This window comes from Topomyia yanbarensis, chromosome 3, assembly GCF_030247195.1.
Source record: "Topomyia yanbarensis strain Yona2022 chromosome 3, ASM3024719v1, whole genome shotgun sequence".
Lineage (NCBI taxonomy): Eukaryota > Metazoa > Arthropoda > Insecta > Diptera > Culicidae > Topomyia > Topomyia yanbarensis.
The window spans coordinates 37,041,469-37,069,401 of record NC_080672.1 but is presented as its reverse complement, the minus strand read 5'-3'; the positions used below and the strand labels follow the sequence as shown (position 1 = coordinate 37,069,401).

At 37.8% G+C, this 27,933-nt stretch overlaps 1 protein-coding gene across 7 annotated transcripts in view; it reads right to left on the bottom strand.

Annotated features, from left to right (window-relative positions):
* Positions 1-27,933, bottom strand: part of LOC131690719 (protein kinase C-binding protein NELL2-like) — a 312,172-nt gene that overhangs the window by 20,906 nt on the left and 263,333 nt on the right. For 6 of the 7 annotated variants that reach the window (XM_058976669.1, XM_058976670.1, XM_058976673.1 and 3 more), the window contains 2 exons: positions 20,778-20,954; positions 19,471-19,590 (listed from right to left, as the gene is read on the bottom strand). In XM_058976669.1, the coding sequence (XP_058832652.1) occupies positions 19,471-19,590; positions 20,778-20,954 (297 nt within the window). The remainder of the gene's footprint in view (positions 1-19,470; positions 19,591-20,777; positions 20,955-27,933) is intronic. The other variant, XM_058976671.1, reaches the window with a different exon arrangement.

Below are 27,933 nucleotides of genomic sequence, written 5' to 3'. Positions count from 1 at the left end.
AACTCAGTCGATTCCTAGAGCTGCCAAAAAAAAATTTGGATCGTGCATTTAAGTTCCATCTTTAATCGCGAGTGATTAACCAGATTGGGTATTTTTGGTTTGAAAATTTTATTACCACAGTTAATCGCACTATAGATAGAAATTATGTGTCTTCTACAAAGTCATATAACAGATTGGAGTACAATTAAAATAAATAACAGTCTTCAATTAAGGGCTACCGCGTCTACATACCCGTCCACAAAGTTGAGATAGCTGGTGTGATCACCGAGTCGAGTTTGTCAAGCATGGATCTACTGGAGATAGGGGTTGGCTGTTTCAAGGACGCCTCCCACGACGTGACAAGTGCTCAGATATTTATTAGAATGACTCTTGCATTAGAAATGCTGAAAAGTGTGCTTTTATTGTAGAGATAGTTCACATGACAGTAAGACGATCCCGTTGTCGGGACATCTGTTACTGTTTCTAAAACCTAAAGGTGGAGGAGATTCCTTAAAAAGCTAAAAAAATTCTCTTGAGAGGCCACTAAATATAACAGTTCGGGGATGTGCTGGTACAAAACCGAAGCAAACTTCTTGTCTTAGAAACTCCAAATCAGCATTAGGGACTGTCAGTAATTTTCCTGCTCTACTTTAATGACGTCAATATCACATTACAAGGACCCCGTCTTTCATTTGCCGACGACATGAAAAATTTTCAACAAATACGGGATAAAACCGATGCCGAGCTTCTTCAGAGGGAACTGGAGAGCTTTAGTACGTGGTGTGATCTAAACAGAATGGTTTTAAACCCGAGTAAATGCTCAATAGTGGCGTTCACGCGGAAACGCCATCCGACTCAGTTTAAATACCATTTCTTCGACTCGAGCATTCCAAGATACTCTCACATCAAGGATCTTGGAGTCATCATGGATTGGGCACTAACGTTCAAACCACATACTTCATACATCGTAGATAAGGCATCAAGACAGCTTGGGTTCATCTTCCGAATAGCGAAACACTTCAGAGACGTATACTGTCTTAAATCGCTTGATTGCGCGTTGATCCGCTCAGCGTTGGAATATTGTTCTGCTGTTTGGAATCCATACTACGGGATTGACAGAATCGCGGCTGTCCAACGCCGGTTCATACGCTTCGCCCTTCGACATCTCCTATTGCGAAACAGATTCGAACTGCCGAGCTATGAAAACCGTTGCCAGTTAATACATCTCGATACACTCAGCATTTGGAGGGACTGGAGCCCTGTTCGCCTTGGACTTACTCTCCGCCAGAGTGGATTACCCTAGAATCCTCGGACGTCTGGATCTTCAAGTCCTACGAGTTCGAGTTCTACGTAGTAACTCTCTTCTGCCAGTTTCGTTCAGGAGAACCAACTATGGTTGCCAGAGCGCTGTTACCGGACTCCAGCGAATTTTTAACAGTGTAGCGACGGCCTTTAACTTCAACGAATGATGAAGTAGGGCGGGTTTATCGATCACCATTTGAATGTTGTCTTGACTAGAAAAAATCTTTGTATTCCGTGATAAATTTAAGGTGACCTTCGCAAACAATGCGTGAAACTTTCCAATTCTCGAACATTTTCAAAAGTACAGTTTTCACGTGTTCAATCAGAACTTGTTATCATCGAGACTATTCTATGTTAATAGATACCAAAAGTCATCAATTGATGGGCGAAAGTTGTTATTTTAGAGGATTTAGTAAAGTAAAGTATCACACATTCTAATTCTCACACTGGTGACAAAAGATGGAGACAAGTATTTGTTGTTGATTTTGACAGTTATTTGTTTGTATTGCTGTTAATTTTGTCGGAGTTCTCTTCTCATAGCTCTGAAGCTAAAGAATGTCCAATCTGCAAGAAATAATATGTTTTGTTTCGAACCGAGCTAACTGAAATTGGAAATGCATTTGCCAAGAAGTACTAGTCATGTATACCATTTGATCGTGCATGATAACGTTGGGTTTAACGTTCCTAATTCGTCTGGTCAGCACATGACAGCCACCTTGATCGCGATATAGAGTTGTCAAAAATGTAAACAATAAATATGAATTCATTTTTGGAGCACGGGAGCTACAATAGTACGCAGTACCACTGCCGTTCAGATTTGTTCGCAACTGTTTGATTGTGAGCAGTACAACATTTCTGATGTGATGAAACTGGTCAGAATCGATATATAACTTCGGAGAAGGCCACATATTCTTTTCCAATATTTCCCTTTTTGTACAATTTTTTGACGAGCTAGTTTTTTTTTGGTAAATAATTCAATAGACGGTTCGTACATTTATTCATTATGGCTGGCTTGGGAAGACGGAGAAAATGAACTGAATGCATTTTTAATATACATTAACAATCGTCCTACCCACATTTTATAGATGGCATCGGTGGTATACAAATAAGTCTGACTGCTGCTTACTGCTGCGTGTCTAAGTTTAATACCTTGTATTAAATTGGTTTTAAGGGGTCATTCACAAACAACAAGCAATAATGTTGAAGATATTGAAGAAGAAACCTATGTGTCTTCAGCAAAGTTGTTTATAAAAGCTCGCTCTACAACTTTGGTGAATGCATAATCTTAATATATGTACTTTAGACTGCCCAGAAAAATGATGAATTTTTGAAAACTCAATCGGCCCACTTTCTGAGTCGATTCCTAGTCCCACCAGGAGTATTTGCACCAAATTTGAAGCAAATCGGATAAATCTTACTACCGGACCAACGTGCCTGAAGTATGGGAATTTTCAACAATTTACATGCAGAAAACCCACCAGCTCGCATTTTCGCCGCTAGGTGGCACTGTATGCATCATATTATCACTGTAAGTGAAAATAAGAAAGATAATTTAATTGTCTACAACTTTGTCGAAGACTGCTAGTAAATTCGGCTTTGTTAAAAGAAGTTATTAAACTTTTAACGAAGTGATGTCTGAGTCAGTTTTGCATGGGGCCTAGCAGTGCATGGTTGTGTATCAGTACTCGAGTCCTGCGAACTATAAATTTTTGTGAAATAATGGTTAGATTTAGCTGAATAGTATGTTCACAAGAACTGTAGTAAATAATTCGAGCTATGTTTTGGCAAGAAAATTTTAGTTCCACCTGTGACCGCATAGAGGGCGCTACCACTAACTTTTCATAGAAGAGAGATAGGGTATCAAGATGTTCAAATGAAATACTGAAAAATGCCTGCTCTATAACTTTGTAGAAGACACCAAATTTCTAGATCTCTCCGTTGAAAAGTTAGTGTTGGCGCCCTTTATGCGGTAACAGGAGGAACTAAAATTTTCTAACCAAATCATGACTCGTATTATTTACTATAATTCTTGTAAACATACCATTGAGCTAAACCTAACGATTATTTCGCAAAAATGTTTAGTTCGTGTGAATCGAGTACTGATACACAACCATGCACTGTTAGGCCCCATGCAAAACTGACTCAGACATCACTTCGTTAAAAGTTTAATAACTTATTTTAATAAAGCCGGATTGACTAGGAGTCTTCGACAAAGTTGTAGACAATTAAATTATCTTTCTTATTTTCACTTACAGTGATAATATGATGCATACAGTGCCACCTAGCGGCAAAAATGCGAGCTGGTGGGTTTTCTCCATGTAAATTGTTGAAAATTCCCATACAAACTTCAGGCACGTTGGTCCGGTAGTTAGACTTGTCAGATTTGCTTCAAATTTGGTGCAAGTACTCTTGGTGGGACTAGGAATCGACACAGGGGTGGGCCGATAGGGGTCATTTTTTTCCTGTCACTCTAATGTACTTGTATGAAAGTTGAAAAATAAGTCTCACTTCTAGGAATATTAATCATTGAAATTACAATACCATATAAAAGTTGTAGTAATATCCACAAATTCCTCCAAAAACTTCATAGACTCAAATTTAACGATTTAGACGTAATTATTAAATCGCACAATCTTGACGGAAAAAACCCATTGTGCCTGGACGTGATCATGAATAACGAGACGTACTTGACGTTCGACGGCAAGGACTGGCAGAGGACCGACAATTTCACGTCCTACAGAAAGGAAGTGACCAGTAAAGTATTCTTCCCAAAGAAGATTGACAATCAGTGAGAAAGGAATGTCAAAGCCGATCTTCTTTTCTTCGCAACTTACGGTCAACGGGGAGGTGTACAATACGAAGTGCTTACCGGAAGTTACAGCCTTCATTAAGAAACAACCCGAAGGATGATGTCGTGTTCTGGTCGAATCTGGCCAACGCAAACTGTGTGAGAAGATGGAGCGTTTCAAGATCCCAGTCGTCCCCAACAATGTTAACCCTTTCAACGATGATTTGTTCCAACAATTTCATGGCGAAAACCAATAACAAACTGAAGAATAAGGCGATCGGAAAGTTGAAGAATATGTCAACTTATTTCTTTTCTACAGTTATGGTCAATGCTGCCGTAAGGCCTTGCAGGGATTGAAGATATTTTTGTGTAATACAATTAATTATTAATTAATACAGGACTCAATAGAAAATTGTTTTGTTTTGACAACTTTCATCTTTGTTCCATCCAAAAATTGTTTTTTATTGCAAGCGTTACACGCAATACCTTGGCAAACGCCCCGTGAATTAAGTCAACAAATTAGTACTTTTGAATTTATAAACACGGTTTCATATGCGATAATACAAGCCCCCATTCCCAGGCGATCATAAATTGGTCTCGTCCAGAAATTCCTTCCCTCGGTCCTTCAGTTTAACCAATTTGAAAAATAAAAATAGACTTACACACTCACACTAGACATGATATATGTGGTTGCCATTACCGGATATTCTAGTGATATGAAGGAACGCTTTTGCATACTAGCATTCGAACCGTTCACTCAAAATTGAACTTTAGAATCACGGCCCACGCGAACATTCTGAACAAACGAATTTATACATGCGAAATTACATTCACGTCAACACACGCGACATACAAACGCTCGAGCCATTCGCGATAGAACAAACCTGGTCATAAACGCGAACATGAAATCGCGATCAAAGAGGTAATAAATCGATCAATTGAAAAGCATTCGCTTTTCTGTACTGATATTGCTTCCCCACTGCTATTTTTCTAATAAACACATAGCGATAGAAAATCGATTACTATGGTTTGATTTGAGATTCTAGAATGATTGTTAATTTTCACTTTTTCTGATAGGAGATTATTGTTAAGGTTCACTTTTTTAGAGATCCACGGCTCCGTTAAGCTACCGCTATGAGCCGTGTCAAATAAACGAATTAAAAAAAAGGTTCACTTTTTCTATCAGAACTGGATAAATCGTTTGATAGTGAATATCGTAAACCGCGTTTTGGACTTTAATATTCGCATATCGTATTCATTGTAATCGTGTCATGTCAGATTACTAATTCTAACTTTATGTTCATCAAAAATCGACAAAATTAGTCAGCTTATGAATAGTCTTTGTGGCTGTTTTTTCCTCGTCGTTTTTTCGTTGCTATGTAGTATTTGACCAGCTCTCAACGAAGAAGAAAGTACGAAATCACCGGTGGTTCTCTTTCCAGGCGAATTCATTCGAGAAGAAATATGCGATGAACCTTGACTGGAGTTTTGTTGCGCACTTTTGAGAGCTAGTCCCTTCTCAGCTTTCACAGCGTTGTGAATAAAGCAAATAATCTTACTGCTTCTGGTCATATTCGATAATTATTGTATCATGTCAGTTGTTACGGTGACTTCTTGATGAAAAAGGAATTGTTTGGTTCAGGAGACGGATACAACATCCTGACGAGTATTGCTAAAGCAAAAGGGAACAGTGTCTTTCGCTCCGACGTAGTGCATTTTCATACACAAAATGTGAACTCTAATCCAGTGGACTCTGTTCTAAATTAATCGACTTTTGGCTGGTGAGGGGAAGAGATCAGAATATGTCATTTGTCTCAATCACTATGATTCCTGCAGACACGATCCTGGTTCTATAACCCAACTTCAAGCCCGTACAATCTACAGGTGATCTTATGCTGCTATTACCCAGTATACCAAAACCCACTAACCGGCATGCCGACTCGTAAAAAGCATTCTTTGCTGTATTTTATTGCTGCACAAAAAAGATAGGCCAGCAATCCCACATTTTGACAATGATATGAATTTCTAAGGTAAAAAATCGTCGGTTTCTATAAACAAAATCACTTTTTCGAATATAAATTTTCACTATCGAATCTTTCCGAATGACACATGACGACTTTTATTCGTTGCTATCGCTAAGCGTATCGATAGCGGCCGGTGAAAAGATTAAACAATCAAATCGACGATTCAATATACTACATGATTACTAGACTGAACGATTTTTTCATCCTTGATCGCGGTCATCTACACAAACCTATGATCGTGATCGTGTTCATGCAAACATAAAAATATACCACTAGCATAAAACGTCCATTTCCACGCGACTATTAATCGGTCAAATCGGGAAATTCCGAAGATCAATGCCTTCAGTTGGACCAATCTAAAAAAAAACGCTTACATACACTAAAGAGCAGGTTTCGAGGCGTCATTTCCGGATACAACGGACACACGGTTATCGAAACGAATTTATACAGACGCAATTATATGCAAGTGATATACGAACAATCACGCGTTAACATAGAAACGCTCGCGACCTACGCGATAATACAAACTGTTGACAAATTCGAAATTAAAATCACGATCATTAACGCAAACCTATACCCGCGATCGCGCAAACATAAAAACGATCAGGAGATAAACTCAACGTGTGAGCCTTTTCGCTTTTATATACGCGATTTCAAGCACGAACATATAAGCGCTCATTCCCACGTTATCGTGATGTTTCCACATCTAGAATTTGAATTAGTAAGCAAGTAAGCTCGCGACAATTAGCCTTAAACATTACTTTAGTGGAAGACATTTCCCGTCTCGTCTGTAATTGTAGTGAGTGATTATATCAGGGACCCCCTTCCGTAAATTAAATTAAACAGTTCCAGTTGGACCACCAAAAAAAATCACATGTATATTAAATATTTCGAAGTAACGTCAATCAGGATCATGGATTTGTAAGCAATTCTGCTCAAGGCTTAAAATAGCCGGAGCAATAACCAAATGCTTCATAAGTAACATCCTTGGATCGTAAACCACGTTCACGTTAGTTGGAATTTGATTTATTGATTTTTCATTGCCGACATCGTAATTTTTGCATGATTTTATCAACAAAAAATAAATTAGATGTTTGAGTGCACATTTCCATAATGACCACTCCAAAAAATTCACATTCATGAAAAATGAATGAAACCCTGTTTTATTACAATTTACAAAAAATCTGCGGTAGAGTAAATGAAGCGTACAAGTTCATCTGATTTTCGTCATGGTTGGTATCACTTGAAAAACGCAAAACAAAATAAATTTCATTTAATTTTGATTTCTACTAGCTGCTGCATCGATTAATTTCAGTCCAGACTAGCACATAAAAACAAATTTCCTAGAACCATCTTCATGAATATTACTTAATCTTTCATCACCAAACACTGATTCCATCAGTGCGACTTCCATCGTGTGCGGTTTTCGCAAAGTTATAACCTTCTCTCCGTTTCTTATCAATTCTCGCATTTGTTGCCACATTTTTTCACTCAATGGTAAAAAATACCTAAACACTATATGATCGAAACCCAGTACCCCGTAAGGCTATGAATAAGTACTTGCCGAGCTCATTACGTCAGCAAACCTGCATGCCTGCCTGCCGCTCGCGGGGGGACGATCCATTTTAATTAATTCAAAAAGAAAACTACCATTCGGCAACCAAAACCGACAGACGATGTGGTCCCGGCACGGCGTCGACACCACACATCACGGTGACGGTATTTTTCACGCCAGGCACGTTTCGCAAATAATCTCTTAATAATGATCACAAATCTGCACACATCTGTCACACGTTTACGTTAGCTTGCCGGACGCTATCCGAGACCACCACATGGGAGACGACGATCGAACGGGGCAGAGATGGGGTGGAAGGGGAATATGTCTAAAGATTCAACACCTCGGCTGTGGTTAGCATTTTTCTTGGCCAATCGCCAGACGAAATTTTGCGATGAAAGCGCATCTTCGCTAACGTACACACATACACGTACAGGCGGCATTGGGCGATACCGCAGCGCCTGTCCGTTTGCTTCAAGCGCCAACTGATGTAGGTATGTTTTATGACAGCTCGCTCAGCAGTCAGTGTCTGCAGTTGAAATTAATGAGTCGGCTCAATTAGCCAAAACCGAATGTGTTTGGGATCATTAGTTTGACGAAGATCATCGGGAAATCCGTGCTGTTCTGTTTCTCGGCGCAGCGCGGGGAAAGTGGATCGGTGTAACTAGTTTGAAACTTGACATTTGTGGTAGACTCGTCATAAATACTAGATCATTTTCTGTGCAGAAGGGAATTTAGTTTTCTCTAACACAATGGAGTCGCTTTGCATGGTAGTATTGAATCACCACGCGTCTCCATTGAAAATAAAACGAAAACTATTCTGTTTGCGAAAAATGTGAGCAAGGATAGAAATGAGCATAAAAATTATTTAAAAGAGCATAATTTGTCCATATATTCTAACTACTGAATTATTTTCCTTTCAAGGTTGTGAGAACTTTATCATGAAAAATATAATTTCTTTAAATAGGCGACTTAACGCTAAATACCGTTTCTGTCATATGAAATATCACACTTTGTAGTGTACATCCTCAAAAAATTAAAATGACGATATATTTTAATATCTTGCAATATTTAGTAAAAAAATACACTTTTAGAAAAAAAAAGTATATATAACTTTCTAACGAAAGAAGCTAGAGGTTCGGTTTGTTGAGAAAAGCTTTTCTTCTTCAAACTACCACAAAGTATTTTTAAAGTAATGTTGACGAAAAATTAAAACTGTGAATGTTCCATCAATAAAACTGTATTTTAAGAAACTCCCTATTTTTTAGTAAATTTCTTGTAAAAAGAAATGAAAAAATATCGTCAAATCGTACCCTTATATGTGGTTAGAAATAGAATTATGTTCTATTTGCCCCAGTGAAATTGTAATGTTGAAAAAAAAACACTTTTGGTGCAAATGGGCACATAACTTTTCAACGAGAATAGTTAGATATGTGGCACTATCAAACAAATTATCCGACCTAGATCCATTTTAATGTTATATGGAATAGAACCGGTTTTCTAAAAATCACTTGGAGTTTTTTGTAAAAGGAAAAGTATGACAGAGCAAGATTATCTTAAGCAAACTTTTCTAAAATTGGTCGTTCAACAACTTCATTTGAGGTAGTGTGGATCTATCTAGAATAATTAAAAAACTATTTTTTTTTGATTTGGTAAAACTAAAACCACCTCAACTGTTGTTCAAACAAAACGAAAGGGTAACGAAAACTTTCCAAAAGATTCTTGTTAATTTTTCATTCTGGACCACTGTGCAATGGGTCTGGGTTCAATCGCAGCAGAGGTCGTTGCGATTTTCTAAGGTAGGAGATCGCTGGTCTGTGGTCACGTGTTCTTTCGAAAGAATAGTGAAGCCCTTAATTCCAGTCCATGTGTTAAAGGGCCGATATCTTGGCTCCAAATAGTGGAACTTTCTCTCTGGCATCGGTGACACTCACAGGGGTCGATGCAAAAATAAATATGAACAAATAAAAAATGCATTTCGCACTTTTTTATTCGTTATTTATTTTTGGTCCATTTGAACCACATTTGAATTTTAAACATGTATTTTTTTATGATTGTCGTTTTTCTTTTTTTTTATATTACCCATCTCCCAGAACACCACGCGAATCGTACATTCTGTACGCTAACCAGGGGTGGCATTTGACATTTCGAAACCAAAGTTTTCTTGAGTACAAGCTTGTATGGAAAGGTCGTTTCGATTTGGTTGCATAATGTGGCCCCAGATTAGCGAGCTGTGCACTGTAAAAGCACCTATTCTACTAAAAAACGGTGTGCCGCGTAATGCGAGAACATGTGCTTATTATCTTATAAACTCGTGTGCTTGCCGAGAAAACGCCTCAGCCAGAGGTTCATGGAACAACCCTAGTAACAATTAAAGTTTTTAAGTAGATTTAAGGTAACTTAAAACTTATATTGCACTTGTAGCGATAAAGCTTTGTGTGCCAGCTTTAGGATGCGAGCCAGTGGATATTGTTTTCGTTTTTTCGTTTCACCTTTAGTATCTCATAGATGATCTCATGCTATTTTATCTGTGTTGCTTTAAAAGTGCAGGAATATTGACAATAAACCTATTGCTTCATCAATACCTTGTAATGAAAAACAGTTCGGATTGACGATACGCTTTTAGCCAGTAATCAATATATCGTCGTAATTCAAACTAGAACCGCTTACTACACCCACAATCTCAACATCGTGTGCTGGTACGTACACGCTGTAATGCTTCGTAAAAGAATCGTAGTATGCAATATAATTTGTTTGCTTATCTGGGCGAATTCTTTTGTAAGAAATGCAAAAACGGGTTTTTCTCGTCATCTAAGATTTGAAGCTTTCTCAATTGACCAACAGACCAACCCGTCTACAAAAAACGACATTAAACGCTTCCTTTAAATTTTTGGTAGTCTTGACAACGTGGTTCGAATGGTGAATACGCCTCAACTCATTCTCCCCTTCTAGGCAAAGTTGTTGTTGTTGTTTATTAAGGTTTTAATTCTAAGGATTACACGGTGCTGCAGAATAAAAAAAATAATGTACTTTCCAAGTGATCTGTTACAGGTTGCAGGTCTGGTCGAATACAACACAAAATAAGGATTTAATGACGAAAATAAGGAAACACAAAATAAGGAAACAATTTAGTATACCATCAAAATCAAAATCTTGATTTTTAGCAAAAAACTATTTTTCAGGACTTTCGGCACCAAAAAATTTTCTGCGTTTGCATTTTTCAACCGATTCTCAAATTTGGGGGTATTCTGGAATGAAAAAGAAATTACCTTTTAACGGTATGCTAGATTAGGCTCTTTTGTTAAAAATACCATGCGGTTTTAGGCCAACAATATAAAATCAACCATTATTTTTCGAATTTGTCATGAAAAATATGAAAATTGCCTAGCATTTTTATTAGCAGAAGTCTTTATTTTAATTTTTATAGAAGAACGTAATTGTAGAATATAATAGTACGCGACAACGCTTTACTGACCCTTTTAGGGTTTATGCGAGCAAGTTTCTAATTTGGATAAAATTTATAACTCTGCCATTTTCAACCGATTTTGAAAATAAATAGGTGGTTAGATGCGGAATTAAATGTTCTCTCAAAATTTTTATTAAACCAGATACTCTTCATAAGAAGCATGTTCAGTAATTTTCATAGTTTTGATGAAAAAAATGTAAAATAATGGTTTTCATATTGTTGTCCAAAAATAGCATAGAACTTTTAACAAACGAACATAAAATAGCATACCGTTGGAATGGTCATTTCCTTCCCTTTCCAAAAACACTAAAAAAATTGAAAATCGGCTGAAAAATGACAGCGTAGAAATTTTTTTAGTGCCGAAAGTACCATACAATAGATTTTTTTATATAAATCAAGATATTAAGGATATACAATATTTTTCATATTTTATTTTGTGTTCAATTTGATGATATCTACAACGTATACTAGGTCATTTTAAAAGTACAAAATCACTGTAGCACCGTGTTATTCATCGTCTTTGGAAATAATTTTACAATTAAAGGAAATAATAAATCACAATTCCTGAAAAATAATAGACAAGTAATCAAATTTTATTGCTGCCATATATTCTTGCTTTTATTTATTTACTCACTGCCACTTGTTGATCATTCCGTTTGCCTTCTCCCTCGCTCCATGTCATCGTCGCAAAAATAGCTCTGATTTTCGCTGTTAAATGTTTAGTACTTTTTGTGTTTTTAAGTGACTTTGGTGTGGCCGTCTTTTGACGTAGCACTTACGTCTTTCTTTACTATACTGGGTGTTATTTCAATATTTTCAAAACGGAAGCGTTACGTACACTTTGAACCATAATACCCCTACTAATAAATCGGGAGGAAAACGTTCAACGCTTGCTACCGATACGTTGTTTGATAAGTATTATTAAAAAACAACTCAAAAACTACTTTTAATTCGAATCAACATTAATGGTAGAACCTATAAATATGCATGTCACAGCTTTTCTCCAAGCCAGTCGTGTGCAGTGGTGCAAATTTTCATTTTCAAATGACAACTTTCAGCTCAATCAAACCCAACCATGATTCAAATTCAAAGCCTCCCTTAACCATTCACTTTCAAGTTGGCGGGATTTTCATAACCCAAACCGTACATCTTCATTTCAAATTGATGCAAGCCTAACAAGCCGAAGCCAAACGAGGTCGCCAAACCTTCCTAGGAAGCTGCCCCGGAAAAGATTACCGCCGGCAAGAAGTAAATTCATGCGTCTCCAATGTTGCCAACAGTCCTTTTCAGGAGTAACAAAATACTTGTAAAGAACTATTGGTTCTTATCTTTCGTTACGCTGTTAATTGTTGATGAATTTGCGTCACAGTTATCTGCAAACCGTCCTTATTAGGACGAAAACATAATGGAAAAAGAATTGAATTAGAAAGTTCCTTTTCAACTTGTAGTAAGATTGCGCTTGTCAATTCTGAACCTTTATCAGTGAATCATAGTATAATCAAATATTCTTCAAATTAGTAATCTACAAACCCGAAGGCTTTTGCAAATCCTTCAAGAAAATCAGTGAATGTGGTAACCCTGCTACTAAGTAAAAGCTACACTAAAAATAATGATGAAAATATTTTCCTTTATCGCACAAAAGGATGGTCTTCCATCTGCGCCAAAAAGTTGATAAAAGAGATCGCCTTGTTTCAAAGAGTGCTCATTCGACATGAGCTGCAAAAGAGGAATGTTCGTATGTGTGTACGCAGCAGAAGCGAACCGCTGACAAGGTTCGAACCGTTTCAAAGGATTCTCGTCTTGTATCACTAAACATAGTTATCTGAAAACCGTCCTTGAAAAATAATTGAATTAGAAAGTTCCTTTTTTCAACGTGTATTCAGTTTGCGCTTGTTAATTCTGTACCATTACCAGTGAATCATAAGCTAAGCAAATATTTTTCAAATTAATCGATAAACTCGAAGGTTTTTGTAAATTCTTTAACAATGATTGTGGCAACCCTGCTACTAAGCGAAAGCCATACCAAAAACTAGGGATGGGTAATATCCGGGACATAACCGCAGTGTCGACGTAGGACTATTCGTTGGCGCATCATATTAAAATTCTGCTTGTATCTCTTTCAAACGACAAAATTTACACATTAACCCTTTCATGCCCAAGTTTTTTCTAGTGAACGTAGGATTTCAAAGTTATTTTTCATGAAAACGGTAAGGTCAAAAAACACAAAGAGCCTTTTTTTCATAAAGATAGGTACTTCCCTCGCAGTGCTAGAAGCTACTCAATTTTTACATTCCAATGCTCAATACAATTTTCCTAGAATATATATAGTTTTCAATAATATTGCAACATAACGAAGATATATGAAAAATTCATTTTCCTTCGTCATCGAAAACTGTCCCTGGAAGCACTGCTCCATCGGAATCCAATCAGACTAATTGCAATAACTTCAGTTCTAGAACTGATCCTTGTAACTGTTAATGCTCAAATGAAAGGCAATAGTCACATTTATTAGCCTGTTTGTAAGCAAATCTTGCCTCAATCAAAAGTTATAGTTGTTTTAAAACGTTGTTGTCCTCAAACAACATGGGCATGAAGGGGTTAAGTTCGATTCATCAAGATCAGTAAAATTTTCCTGGGGATTTGAAGTATCCTGTGTCCTTTGAATATTTTCAAAACGGAAGCGTTACGTACACATTGAACCTTTATAATTTTCCTCCTACTAAACGAATTGCTAATCGTGTTTCATAAATAGTTATGTAAAACTTTTAACGCTTGCTACCGATACGTTGTGTGCAAACTGGTAGTACCTGAATTTAGCTAGAATGGTGCCAGGTATGTACAATTCTGTCGACTACCGGTCTGGCAGAAACCAGTTTCTGGTTTTCTACCGGAGAATTCGATGTCTGGGAAGATGCTAGTTCGATCTTGAAGATTCTCGGAAATACTTGAAGACTTTCAAATTTGAGCCAATACAAGTTAGGGTGACCATATCAAGCGAGTAAAAAACCAGGACAGTTCAAAGGGAACTACCTACATCCATCACCTCTTAATCGATTGTGCCTGCTCCCTAGATTTTCGACAGGTAAAAAGTTCCAGGTTCTGGCAGGCAGAGCTACTGCAGTAATACATTTCTGGGCTCGGGCAGGCATAGCTCAGCCAAAAAGTCTCATGAGAATTCGATCACCGAGCTCTTTTCTTCAGATTTGTACACACACAGTTTTTGCTTCATAGCCATCAGGGAAGGCCACATAATGTTGTTGGGGAAATCGGCAATTATGAATTTAGCGGATGAAACGAAATCATCTGTGCATGACAGGCGAGGAGTTATCAACACTAAACACACGTCATTGAAGTAAGCTAGAAACGTAAACGGTCCCAAGTAACTCCCTACGCTATTCCTGATTTAAAAATAAGTACCTGACAATCTCTAATGACAACCATTATATCTCGATTTGAAATTAAGGATCGAAACATCTGCAAAAACTACCGTTGATTACAAATTTCTCAGTTTCTCTTTTAATTTTTTACAATAAGTAAAAATAATAAAATAAAATGCTAAGAATGTCGGTCTTTCAGATCTTGTTGACGCAGTTTGCTGCTGCGTGTTGAGATCCTTTTCCTTGGCGGTGAATCCGCTTGGGGTTCATTCAGTCTGCCTTCTCTCGCGTTATCGTTCCCGTCCATGTCATCATCGGTACTGCTTTCTTGCTGTTCACGATCAGATGTTCTTATTTGTTTCTTGTTCTTGCAGCTCGCTGTTGTAAATCCGTCTTCATCGGTATTTTCTTCTTTATTGGCGATGTTAGTTGTTGGTTTGGGAGCGGTTGTCGTGGTCGTTGTACCTGCATTATTGGTTAATTGGATCGTTGTTTTTGGTTTATCTGAAGGTGTCGCTGGCTCCTTGTTAGAGTTGGCTGTAGTAGATGAGTTTTGACTAGTTGCTTCGGCGCATGTTTTTCCGTAGTGGGCTGTATGGTTACAGAATTAGCATATTGGGGTCTGCCTGGGATATGTGATTAGCGTTGTTTGCTTATAGGTTACGCCGTCCCTCGGTGATTTGCATTCGATAGTCATGTAAGAAGGTATTGGTTTAGTCACTCGCATCCTCACAATACGAACGGCGCACAGTGGTCCCAAAGAGCAAAAAAGGGGGGTTTTTAGATTGCGTCAAAACGGTTGACTTTAGTAATATGGTGTCTTTGAGAAAGTTCCTTGGAGTAGAACTCCCCTTCTTTCTGTCTTATCGGATTGATGATTAATCTCCCTAAAAGTGAGTTACGAAATTTATTTTCTTCAATAATTCAGATAGACAAATACTTACTTCAGCAAAGTTGTAGAGAAACTCGTTACAAACATTTTACCCGAAGACTTCAACTCTCTGTCTTTTAAGGTTTTTGAGATATGGGACATTATTTGCGAAAGGCCTCTTATAAACAGTTTTTTCATCATAAGTTTTCTTCTAGATTTTTTCCATTATATAAATGTTCTAGAACATTGTTTGGACTATTAAACTGCATTACTTTACCGTAGACGGAAACTTGCTATCGCTAGTATGTGTGGAGATATTCACATTTTTTTATTGAAAATAGCTCTTTTTCTAATGCCGATAACTTTTAAACGGGCAAAAACGGGCAAACCACTTTGCAAACAAATTAAAGTACAAGAAAAGCACAACAAATGCTGGAAAAATCAGATCTCCCCAAGGCGGCCCTCTATGGAAATACTTGAGCTGAAGTTTGTCTCATTCCGTCATCAAATGCAATTGATTACTCGCCGTTTGAATGCACTTGCGCCATTGTTATGAAGTAGGCGCAAGGGAATTGTCAGTTTTCGGTGTCAGGCGTATGCATTGAGTTTTTGAACAACTGTAACTTTTGACTCAAGCAAACACAAGTTCGGATAATACTTAAAAATCACACTTTAAAATTCACAAAAAGTTCTTAGCAAACTTTCAAGCTGCTCAAACTTTAATAGAACTGCTTAACCCGCTATTAGAACATAAAAGGTATTGCAAAATTACTTAAAACGAGAAGCTTTTGTAGTTCCTTTATATCAACTTTTGGTTGCTTGGGTATTTACTCAAGACGTGCTTACAAAAGTAAGAAAAGCTAATTATTACGACTTTAAGCCTTTAATATATGGTGATGTATTTAATGCCGGAACAGCTCTAGTATGGACAAACTTAGGCTCTAGTATTTCCATAGAGAGCCGCCTTGGGGAGATCTGATTTTTCCAGCATTTGTTGTGCTTTTCTTGTACTTTAATTTGTTTACAAAGTGGTTTGCCCGTTTAAAAGTTTTCGGCATTGAAAAAAACGAGCTATTTTCAATCAAAAAACGTGAATATTTCCACACATACTAGCGATAGCAAGTTTCCGTCTTCGGAAAAGTAATGTAGTTTAATAGTCCAAACAATGTTCTAGAACATTTATATAATGGAAAAAAATCTAGAAGAAAACTTATGATGAAAAAACTGTTTTTAAGGGGCTTTTTACAAATAATGTCCCATATCGCAAAAACCTTAAAAGACAGAGAGTTGAAATCTTCGGGTAAAATGTTTGTAACGAGTTTCTCTACAACTTTGCTGAATTAAGTATTTGTCTATCTGAATTATTGGAGAAAATAAATTTCGTAACTCACTATTAGGGGGATTAATCATTAATCTGATAAGACAGAAAGAAGGGGAGTTCTACTCCAAGAAACTTTCTCAAAGATACCATATTACTAAAGTCAACCGTTTTGACGCAATCTAAAAAACCCCCTTTTTTGCTATTTGGGACCACTGTGCGGCGTTTGGAATGCCGATGAAAAAAATTCTCCAGGTGTCATTCGTAATGGATTCTATTTCTCGATATTGCGACATGATTTGTTTGATGTCATCTTTCTTAGTGCGCGAGAACAAATGGTGGATACGCACGTCCACCATGCCGTTTTCCATATGCACGGGGATCTTTATTCTGGTGTTATTAAATTTGACCTCGTGTTGCATGTTGTTCTTTGCAATTAAGTTTTCGGCCTGTGCTAAGCTTCTAAACGTGATCGAAACACAGTTTTAAACGTGATGTAGCTGAATGTACGTAACTTCAGCGAGATTAAGCTCCATTTTCACTTTTACTAATTGCTCCACTTCCTGAACTGTGGGTCTAACACGAGTTTTATTAAAGTTGATCGAAATCGTGTTATCCCGTAGCACGGGCACTTTTGTTTCATTTGGCAAACTCATTTCACTCCGCAACAATACAATATTGTTTGTGCACTGATACGATATGGACTGATTGTGCGATAGGCACCAATCAGCTTGTAGGTAGATTTGACTGTTTCACTTGTGCGGGATGTGAAGACAAACTGTTTCATCGCTATTGATAGCGACCAGTTTGGTCCACAACTGGAATCATTTCGATTTGTTCGACTGTTAAGTTTCCTTGTAAACGGACTACAGGTCATTAATATGCTATGTACATACGAACGGCTTGATCTTTTCCTTTTCAATTTTCACGTAAGAGAAGAAAGTTGTGAGTTTAAAAAAGACTGCGATCTGAACCTGAGGAAATAAAGCGAAGACTCAATAAAGAAAAATATTTTAGGCTTACAGGGCAAAAACCAGGACAAATCAAGCGTTTTCCTCGACTTCCCAGGGCACCAGGACAGTCATTGAAAAACCAGGACATGTCCTGGGAAACCAGGACGTATGGTCACCCTAATACAAGTGGAAGTGGCTCAAATTTGAAAGTCATCTTTTGTGTGTTTTATTTTGGATTTTCAAGATTGAAAATGGATTCTATATTTCTGTTTAGGTATGATGGGACGAGGGTAGTTTCTAATTTGAACAACAAAATAAATTTGGGGATGGAAATGTTTAAGTTATTTTTTTTACAGATATGGAAAACTAGCTAATACCCATCGCGCGTTGCTGCGACACTCTGCGAAATAGGAGGAAAACACAATTGTCAAGTTGTTCCCGGGCTGTTTACACGGACGCCCCTTAAGACGGTTCTATCGTATGCATCCATTTGTGTTACATCGAAAATACTTTGAACAAGGCTTTTCAATTTTTTGTGCAATATTCTTAGTTTATCTACCACTTATCGAGAACTAAAAAGCACGATTTTTCTCCATTGTTGTTTTTTCTTCCAGAAAGTCGTAGCAGCCAAAAGTGCAAAATATTCAAAATATACCATGAAATATTTAGTAAATTAATTTTTGTTTGTAAATTAATAAGTTTTATCGCTCTTTTATAATATTTTACGGCAACAAAGATATATCAAAATTTACTTTTTCACAGTTAGTTCAAACTGTCTGACAACACTGCTCCAATCAACTTCAGTTTATCAACCACCTTAGTATGAAGCGTTTAAGCCTCCCAATGTCATATTCATAGAGGCAGCAAACACGCCACTTTCCGAAAACACACCTAACTTTAAAGCAATAAAAAGAGAAGAATATGTCTTTACAATATTTGTCATTTCTTAAAAATGTATTTTTTTCCTCCTAGAAACTGTTTAAATCCACGACAAAAATTGGAACCAGTTAAAATAAGGATGTTAATATGCACTTATAGTGTCTCGTATCAGAAACATGGGTTTTGAAACTACATTATAATTGGTATAACGTAAAAAGTTTGATCATACGGCATATACAAAGCTGTCACAAGCCGAATGTCACAACTGACCGCAAACTAATTTTCATCTATGTAATAACCCGATTGCCAGGTGTTTCTTTGCTCGCTAAGCTACGGGATGGAGAACAAGCCGCACTGGTAGGGTCGTTGGTAGAAAGGTTGTTCTAAGAACACTGCTGGTGGTAACCCAATTCTACCACACCATGCCGGCCGGTTTGGATTTTGGTTGAGTAACGAGGGTGAGTATGAAACACTACTGTATTCCATTAGCATTTGTCTAGGCTCTATTATTATAGTCGTTAAGGAGGCATACTAGTGTTTCTGCTGAACCAATCCTGAGAAGATTATTACATAATTAATGGGAAATAGTTTTGTAGGTTTGTTATATGTATATAAATTAGGTTGACTGAATATATATGTGTGTGTATGTTGGTATGAATGCTGTTGACCTGTGAGCGTGTTTCAGTTAAGCACTTTTAGTCTGTTTCTTGTGTCGCCCTGGGTTATCGTTATGGGTTATCAAATTAATTTCGAGTTTGTTGTCCTCACTCCGTGGTTACGATGGTTTCGTGTTTATCCGATGATGGCCCGGCGATGATTCGACAGGATTAGATAATGAATGCGTTTTATTGGTTACAATAGTTAGATTAAACCCGATGATTTTGTATATGATTCTTTTTTTTTCAGCTACTTTATTAGGAATGTATGTAGTTATTATAAAATGAGTTCAAGCACTTACCAGAGCAATCATACCCATCTCCGTGGAAGCCCGAGCGACAGGTACACGTGTACTTGGTGTTAAGATTAAGACACGTAGCGTTAGTATGACATGCGTGACCCTTTGAGCAATAGTCCATCCCTGTTGAAATTTTGATAGCGAACAGGCCGAAAGTGAATCCCATTGAATAGGATGGAAATCGTTCGATCACAAATTGCAGGCAAATGGCCGAAAGGGTCACCGTTGTTGTTAGTTCCAGATGGTTGAAGAATTTAGTTTTGTTGTTGTTGTTGTTGTTGTTTTTGTGTATTTCGACGAAGTGATTTAGCACACAAGCCCAATTGCGAAAGATTGGTATTAGGCAAGGCAACACGCACAGCCAATGATGGTTCTCGATGGTGGTAGGAGTTTTTGATGGATTGAATAGTTTTGGTTATACAGCGTGGCAGGTAGTAGAAGTGGCACGACATATTGCGATTTTCGAATGGATTAGATTTTGTTTTTTTGGGAAGACAAGCAGAAAGGAAATAGAAATTAGTATATGATAATTTATGGAATGATTGAAGATATGCGCCATTGGAGCAGTTTGTTAGCAACCAGCAATAGGTCATAAAATTAATCAAAAGCTTTGCGAAACGAGTAATGGAATGTTCTGATCAGGTTAAGGTTTTTTTTTTTCAAGAAGCAACATTTCCTAACATAGATTGGTTGTTCATGAAGATTTATGCTAGGAAGAAAAGAAGAGAAACGAGAAGAAACAAGGGACAATGTTAAAAAAGATTATACCAAGTACAGTGAATCCTGATTGATTGATTCGTAACTCTACCGCTGTTGAGCAGTATTACTCAATTCAATATATCTCTTTCAGGTTTTTTTTTTCAAAATAACCGTAGCAGATAATAGCAATGAAAATCTGGAAGGAATATCGAGCTATCGGTCGTCGCGATCTTCGACCAGTTTGGTATCGAAGGTAGCCTGCTGCAGCAGATCCTGCTCGACATCTTCGATGTCAACAAGCTGCTCGAAATCGAGCTTTCGACTGTTCGCAAGATCGACTAGAGCGAACGTTTCATGACTATTGCTGTTGCTGCTATCACCAACGACGGCTATTACGGAACCGGAACCGCCGCCGGATTCTAGGACAAACAAATGCTTCTGCTCTTCGTCCGGCACTTCCTCCCGTTGCTGCTCTGCCTGGGCCAGTGTCGACGTGGACCGTTGCTGTGGGTGGTCTGCCGCGAGCGGAGACCCCGCCGCCGAACCGTCGGCGTCGACTCTGACGGATGTTTCGTACGGTCGCATCAGTGTCTGTTGGAAGCCAACTATACCTTGACAGAATTTGCAGCACTCGTCCGTCACCGACATTTGCTGCTCCGGGGGGCACTTGAGCTCCGGACACTCCACCATATCACACATCATATTGCCATCTATGCACGAGCAGTTTCGGCAGCCTAGGACCTGCTTCTCGCCGTGTTCGTAGTCTTTCTTATTAAGGTAACAATTTTCTGGAACGAGGGTGTAGGAAAACAGAGGTTAGATATGACGGTTAAAACATACATAAAGTTTTTTTTAAACAGAATGGTACGATATTGGCTCAAAACCCTAACATTTGCTGACTTGATATAAAAAGAAGGAAATACAGTATGCGCTATAAAAAATACGAAAATTTTGTACCCTTGATTTTGTGATTTTAGTACTATTTTCACCACTTCAATAAATGTGATTGTAGGGTAGACGAGCCCTTATTCATCTCATTAGTCGGGATATCACACTCTTTCGCGGATAACTCAGCTTTCAGTGATTGGAATGCTCTTAAATCGGTATCAACATCTTTGCTTCGTTCCTAAGCAGCGGTATAATAAAAAATCTCGCCTGGAAAATGTAAAATACTCCCGTTTGAGCGAAGCGAAAAGTCGAGTACAACGCACCCTTATTCGTCCTACCATTTGAGCCAATGCGTAGAATAGAGAGAGCAGATACTGCTCTAACTAATGTGTTCAAATGGGTAGGATGAATAGAGGTGCTAAGATGAATTAGGGCACAGTAACCCTAGATGTAATTGAAACTAGTTCATTCGAAATAACCAAAGTATTGAAGGCTACAACAGAGAATTAGGGATGTTACTAGTTAATAGTGTTAGTGTATTTAACAGATTTTTCTAGTAAAACAAAAAAACAAAAAAAAAAATCGATTCGCGTGGCTTGTACAATAATAAGATTAGATTTTATGTAAGTCCAAACGCATGGTCCACAATCACGTCCACTACATGATGTATTGACAGTGTTTGAAACGGTATCAACCCATCAAAATACCATCATAATGGTTCAGTAAAACCCTGGGACGGTACTCGCGGATACGAAAAAACTTAACGTCAAATGTGAGTCACTGTTGAGAACTGTCAAATGCAGCTCACCCGTTTAAAATAAGTGAGGCAAAATGAGAGGTTATGCGAGACGAAAGATAAAATAAACAGATAAAAAAGGAAAACAAAGAAAGAAGGAAAGATTTGGTCGACTTAAACTTGGAATTTTTTGTAATCGTTTATTTAAAATACTTTAACACCCCTCATTTGATATAGGTGTTCGTACGCATTGTTGCCTCTATTTTGTTTTTACCATTTCCCATTAAGTTGTCAACATAGTTTCGTAGTAAGATCGTATCAAAATTTTCTAATGCGCATAAGAAAAAATTAAGATACGTCCACGCAGATTTGGCAAATTCGCTGAAAGTTGCCAAATTGTCTGTGACAAACGTATTCGGGGAACGTCAGACGACTGCTAGGAAACCAGGATCCTTGCATTTTCATTGGAAATGTCGCCAACAAATTGGAAATATGATGCATAACAGTCGTCAAAGACCCAAGAAACGAGCTGGGCTGTCAACATACAAGGTTACAGTGACACACAATCGAGATGACAAGTAAAATACAATGGTTAAAGCAAAAGCGCGAAAGTTGTACACAAACATTGTTGATTGTTTGATTACGTCATAATAGGCGATAAAAGATACGTCAAAGCGGATTTCAATCAACTTCCAGGTCAAACGTTCAACACTGTTACCGGAAAAGGAAAGGTTCAGAATAAGTTTAAGCAGAAAAAGTTGTCTAAGTTTCCGAAAAAAATTTGGTTTGGCAGGCGATTTGCAGATGCGAATTTTTTGTGGAAACTGGCACGAAAGAAATCGAAATTCTGGTGATCTGCCGAGATCCCATAAGCTAAAAGTGGAGCTCTGGCTCAACACGACTTGAAGTCTCTTCATACTAGACCGAGCACTTATGATGGTGAACATGCACGTCGACGTGCATACATGAAACCTGGTTGAGAGTGACAACTTGCAGTGTGGTATAATGTCAGTTTCAAACGAAAATATACATTGAAAGTGAAACTGCGAGTCATTCACTGTAAGCATTTCGCCAGTTTATCAATTGACTTTTGCTGTCGTCTTCATTTGATTCATTCAGAGTTCACTGTTAATTTAATAACAGTCGCTGGTCATTTCAGTTTTTTACCTGTTTAGATTCAATTGAAACCCAACCACACATCGACACTGCAATGCGCTGTCACAGCATATGGAAGTGAACCCCTCGAATGAACCACATTCAAATGAAGACAACACCGGCCAAGATATGAAATACATACATGGTAGCGATAATTTTTTAATACTGTTTATCATATGGTTACATTTTTGAATGTGTTGATGATTGGCGCCACTTTGAAAACTAAGATGATGGCTTCTGGTTAAAACAGCAAAAACCATCATCAATATGATAGTTATATGAAAGGTGATGGTAATTGATGATTGACGCCATTTTGAAGACCAAAATGGGGACTTCCGGTTACCACAAAATAATGCAAATTTTTATCAATATGGGTGTCATGAAAGGTGGTAGTCAGTAGATGATGAATATTTTATTCAAAATGGCCTCAATGATCAATCTTCGGCATCTTCAGACCCTTCAAATCACACCCTAATTTATTGTTGTTTTTAGTGTTTTGTAACAACCAATTTTGGTCATCTACTGATCACCCTGTTGTAAATGAGTGGCAGCACTGGCGAATCGTCCGGACGTGTTGTCGTTAACGTCCAATATTTTTCAAAGTTTTTCAGTGGTATACAATATATTCAACAGGAAAATTAAGTCAATCGTTTAGTAGGTTATTTTTTCCTATTGATTTACGTGTTAGTAGGTTGAATAATCACGAAAAAAGTGCTATTTTGCATAGAAATTTGTCGTCACAACTTTGCCATTGAAGTATGTGAAGCAAGACGCGAAAAAATATGCCTACAGCGCCGCCTGGACCTGAGTAGCTGATGCAACAATTTCACAGATGGAGGAGAATTCTAGAGAAAATTTTCAATAGGACGTAAGTAACAATGAGAGATTCTCTTTGGGTTCTTTCTCTTCTGTTCATTACTCGGCCATTTAAACATTTACTACTCTACACTTTGCATAATATTCTAGTAAAAACCATCGGCTTTCGATATGTACTGGAAAATTAGTGCAAAGTGTTGTAATGACGTCGTAATAAACGAAAGAGAAAGTAAACAAAGAGAGGCTCTCAATGTTACTTACGTCCTATTGAAAATTTTCTCTAGAATTCTTCACAGAAATCTCATGAATTTATTTATTCAGAGCTGGTGAGATCGTTTCATGTCATCTTTCAATGCTTGTCTACCTTCATAAATATTTTCCTTTTTCGTAAATTCGTGCCAGAATCAAACATATTTTTCATTCTGAAAGTGCGAATATATTGCAATTATCCAATTGATACGTGGATAGAGAACACCGAAAGTAAATGCAAGCAATCCGGCCAGGCCCGTAGCCAGGATTTTGTTTCGGGAGGGGCTTAAAAATTATTGAATAAATGTATTAATTCTGATGACTTGAAACAATCACTGGAAACTGAACGTAATTATGAAAAGTTCTTAGTGAAAACAATTCCAAAAATAAGACAATAGACACTAAAAACTCTAATAATATGTTGCCTGTTACAAGAAAGGCTATAGTGCATCGACGAATTAAATTTGATTATTTTTGATTTACAAGTTAGAAATTTCTCTAGTTACAAAAATGAATAGTCAAGAGCTCAAAGTATTAAGGGCTGCTTGAAAATGCTACGCTGCATGCTACGCTGCTTGAAAATGCTACACATTCGATACACCTTTACAATTTGTAGAAGACGCTAAATTGGAATGAGTAGAAAAATATCCAAAAACCCGTCTCATGAAACTTTACACGCATTTGCTAATCAGAAGAACGAAACCAACGTCAAGGTTGTCCCCATGAATAGGAATATATCAGTGTGAAATCAAAGTTTACCGTTGCAAAGAATGTCCGAACAAAGTGAATGTCGAAATTTGCTTCAAATCTTCTGATAAGGCAGGCGATTTGTAGATGCAGAAAATAGGTTCAACTCCTATTTTCATGATCAGGTTTCTTTCTACTATTACTAGCTCTTTGACTTCATCCGAAGTTTGCGTTAACTCGACTTTATGAAATTTTCAATTTAAATGATACTGATCATGTCGTAATCAAAACAATCCTGAAAAAAACACATGTTTTTTTTCATTTGACTCTCATAGGTAATGGGTTAAAGACTATCTTCGACAACATTATCAGGCAACTCAGAATAACTCTCTTTTTATCTATTTAAGTTGATTCTTTTTAGGTACTTTTTATATCATTGTACTTATGAATTAAAAATATCGTAGACTGATTTTCCTAGATCCCTAAAACTATAGTAAAAGTCAAAATGTAAAGTGAGTGCAAAAACTACTGATTTCACTACAAAGCAAGAATGCCTTAGCTCTATTGACTTTTGACAATCTTGCAAAACCGTTGTAACTTGAGAAGATTACCTAGATTAAGTAAATATTATATTTGAACATTTTGGTTTTATTTATTTATTTGAAGGTTTTATTTCGGAATTCATGGGGTTTTGGACAATGTCAAATATATATTTCAATGATTTAATCTACTAATGGAAACTACCCAGAATTTAATCTACTGAGCGAAACTGCTCAGAATCTATTCACAAATCGAAAGAAAATTACTTAGCACTGATCACTCAATGCTTCTAATTTACATAAAATTTGGTAAATATATCATTGATGACACCAATATAACTAGAGACTATAAACATAGATAATAATTTCAGCATCACTTGCTTCCGACACATGGAAGAGAACACATCGCACTTGCACCTAATTTGCCGAGGCTTTCTTTTAGAGTTGTCTGTTTTAAATTACAGCAAATTATCCGTTTCCTGTAAAACTTTTGCAAAACTCTTTGCCAATTCATTAAACAAATATGAACACTAATCTGTTTAGTAATAGGTTTGTTTGTGAATAAAAATAATTAGCTCTTGATTTTTTTCAATCATCATCAAGATTGGAAGAGATGTATGATTTCTTGAAGAAAGTTGTAATGTTTGTCTGATTACATGTTTGTTTTATCACTATTTGGGAAAAAGTTTCAATTAAAGTTGTTGCACCTAACGCAACGAAGACGAAATGAGAAGATCAGAGCGCAATTCGGAAAGAACTCGTGTTGAGTGTATAGTAAAGATAGAAGAGTGATCTTGAGTCGATTTAGATTGGTTGATTTTTTCCTCTCTTTATGTTTATGTTTATGTTTATTACCTTCACCAACAAGCCCCTTGGCCCCAATGGTGGTTGCTTAAACTAATTACATTTTAAAATTGACAACATTTTCGCTTTTATAGCATTCCGCGTCCGGTTGAAGTCGAAGGCCGTCGCCACACTGTTAAAAATTCGTTGGAGTCCGGTTACAGCGCTCTGGCAACCATAGTTGGTTCTCCTGAATGGAACTCGCAGAAGGGAGCTAATACGTAGAGCTCGAACGCGGGCTTGAAGATCCAGACGTCCGAGGATTGTAGGGCAATCCACTCTGGCAGAGAGTAAGTACGAGACGAACAGGGCTCGAGAGCAGTCCCTCCGAATGCTGAGTGTATCGAGGTGTATAAGCTGGCAACGGTTTTCATAGCTCGGCAGCTGAAATCTGTTTCGCCATGGGAGATGACGAAGGGCGAAGCGTATGAACCTGCGTTGGACAGCCTCGATTCTGTCAATCCCGTTCTGGTAGTACGGATTCCAAACAGCTGAACAATATTCTAACGTTGAGCGGACCAACGTGCAGTAAAGCGATTTAAGACAATATACGTCCCTGAAGTTTTTCGCTATTCGGAAGATGAACCCAAGCTGTCGTGATGCCTTATCCACGATGTATGACGTATGTGGTTTGAATGTTAATGCCGAATCCATGATGACTCCGAGATCTTTGATGTGAGAGTGTCTTGGAATGCTCGAGCCGAAGAAATGGTAGTTAAACTGAGTCGGTTGGCGTTTCCGCGTGAACGTAACGATTGAGCATTTGCTCGGGTTTAAAACCATTTTGTTTTGATCACACCACGTGCTAAAGCTGTCCAGATCCCTTTGAAGAAGCTCGGCATCGGTTTTATCCCGTATTTGTTGAAAAATTTTCATGTCGTCGGCGAAAGAAAGGCGGGGTCCTTGTAATGTGAAATTGACGTCATTAAAGTAGAGGAGGAATATTACTGGACCGAGATGGCTTCCTTGTGGTATGCCGGATGTAGCGAAGAATGGTGCAGATAGACAGTCCTTAATGCTGATTTGGAGTTGCCTTCCATCGAGGTAGGAACGAAACCAGCGCAGAAGTTGTCCATGAATGCCGAGTTTGTCCAGCTTCGCTATTGCGATATCATGGTTGATTTTGTCGAAGGCCGCAGATAGATCCATATAAATAGCATCGGTTTGCAATCCGTCAGCGAATCCATCCATTACATATGTTGTGAACGAGAGCAGGTTTGTCGTTGTCGATCGTTTAGGCATGAAACCGTGTTGGTCATCTGCAATGTAGTGTTTGCAGTGAAAGAAAATAGGATCTAACACAACCAGCTCGAACAGTTTTGATACAGCACTTAAACACGAGATTCCCCGATAATTGTCAATGTTCGATTTGTTTCCTTTTTTATGAACTGGAAACATGTGCGCTGCTTTCCAGCAGAAAGGGAATGTACCAGTAGTGAGTGATAGCTCGAAGACTCGCCGAAGTGGTTCAAGAAGCCCGCTGATGCACTTTTTGACAAAAATCGAGGGAACACCATCTGGACCTGGGGAACAAGATGCTTTCAGTTTGGCATTTGCTGCAAGAATGGCAGCATTATCGACACAAATTCGGTTGATGGTTCGTCCTAGAGAAGGAGTTAAATTAGCGGCGGCAGCGACTTGTTGTGGTGGCAAGCGCTCGTTGGAAAAAACGCTTGAAAATTTGTCGGAGAACAGTTGGCAAATTTCCTTAGTGTCGGTGCTTAAAACTCCATTAAACGACATACAAGATGGCAAACCGGATTCCTTTCGCTGCTCGTTAACATACTTCCAGAACGACTTGGGCTTGGATTTCAGTTGACGCTCGACGTTTCGCTGGTGTCTAAAAAAGGCGCG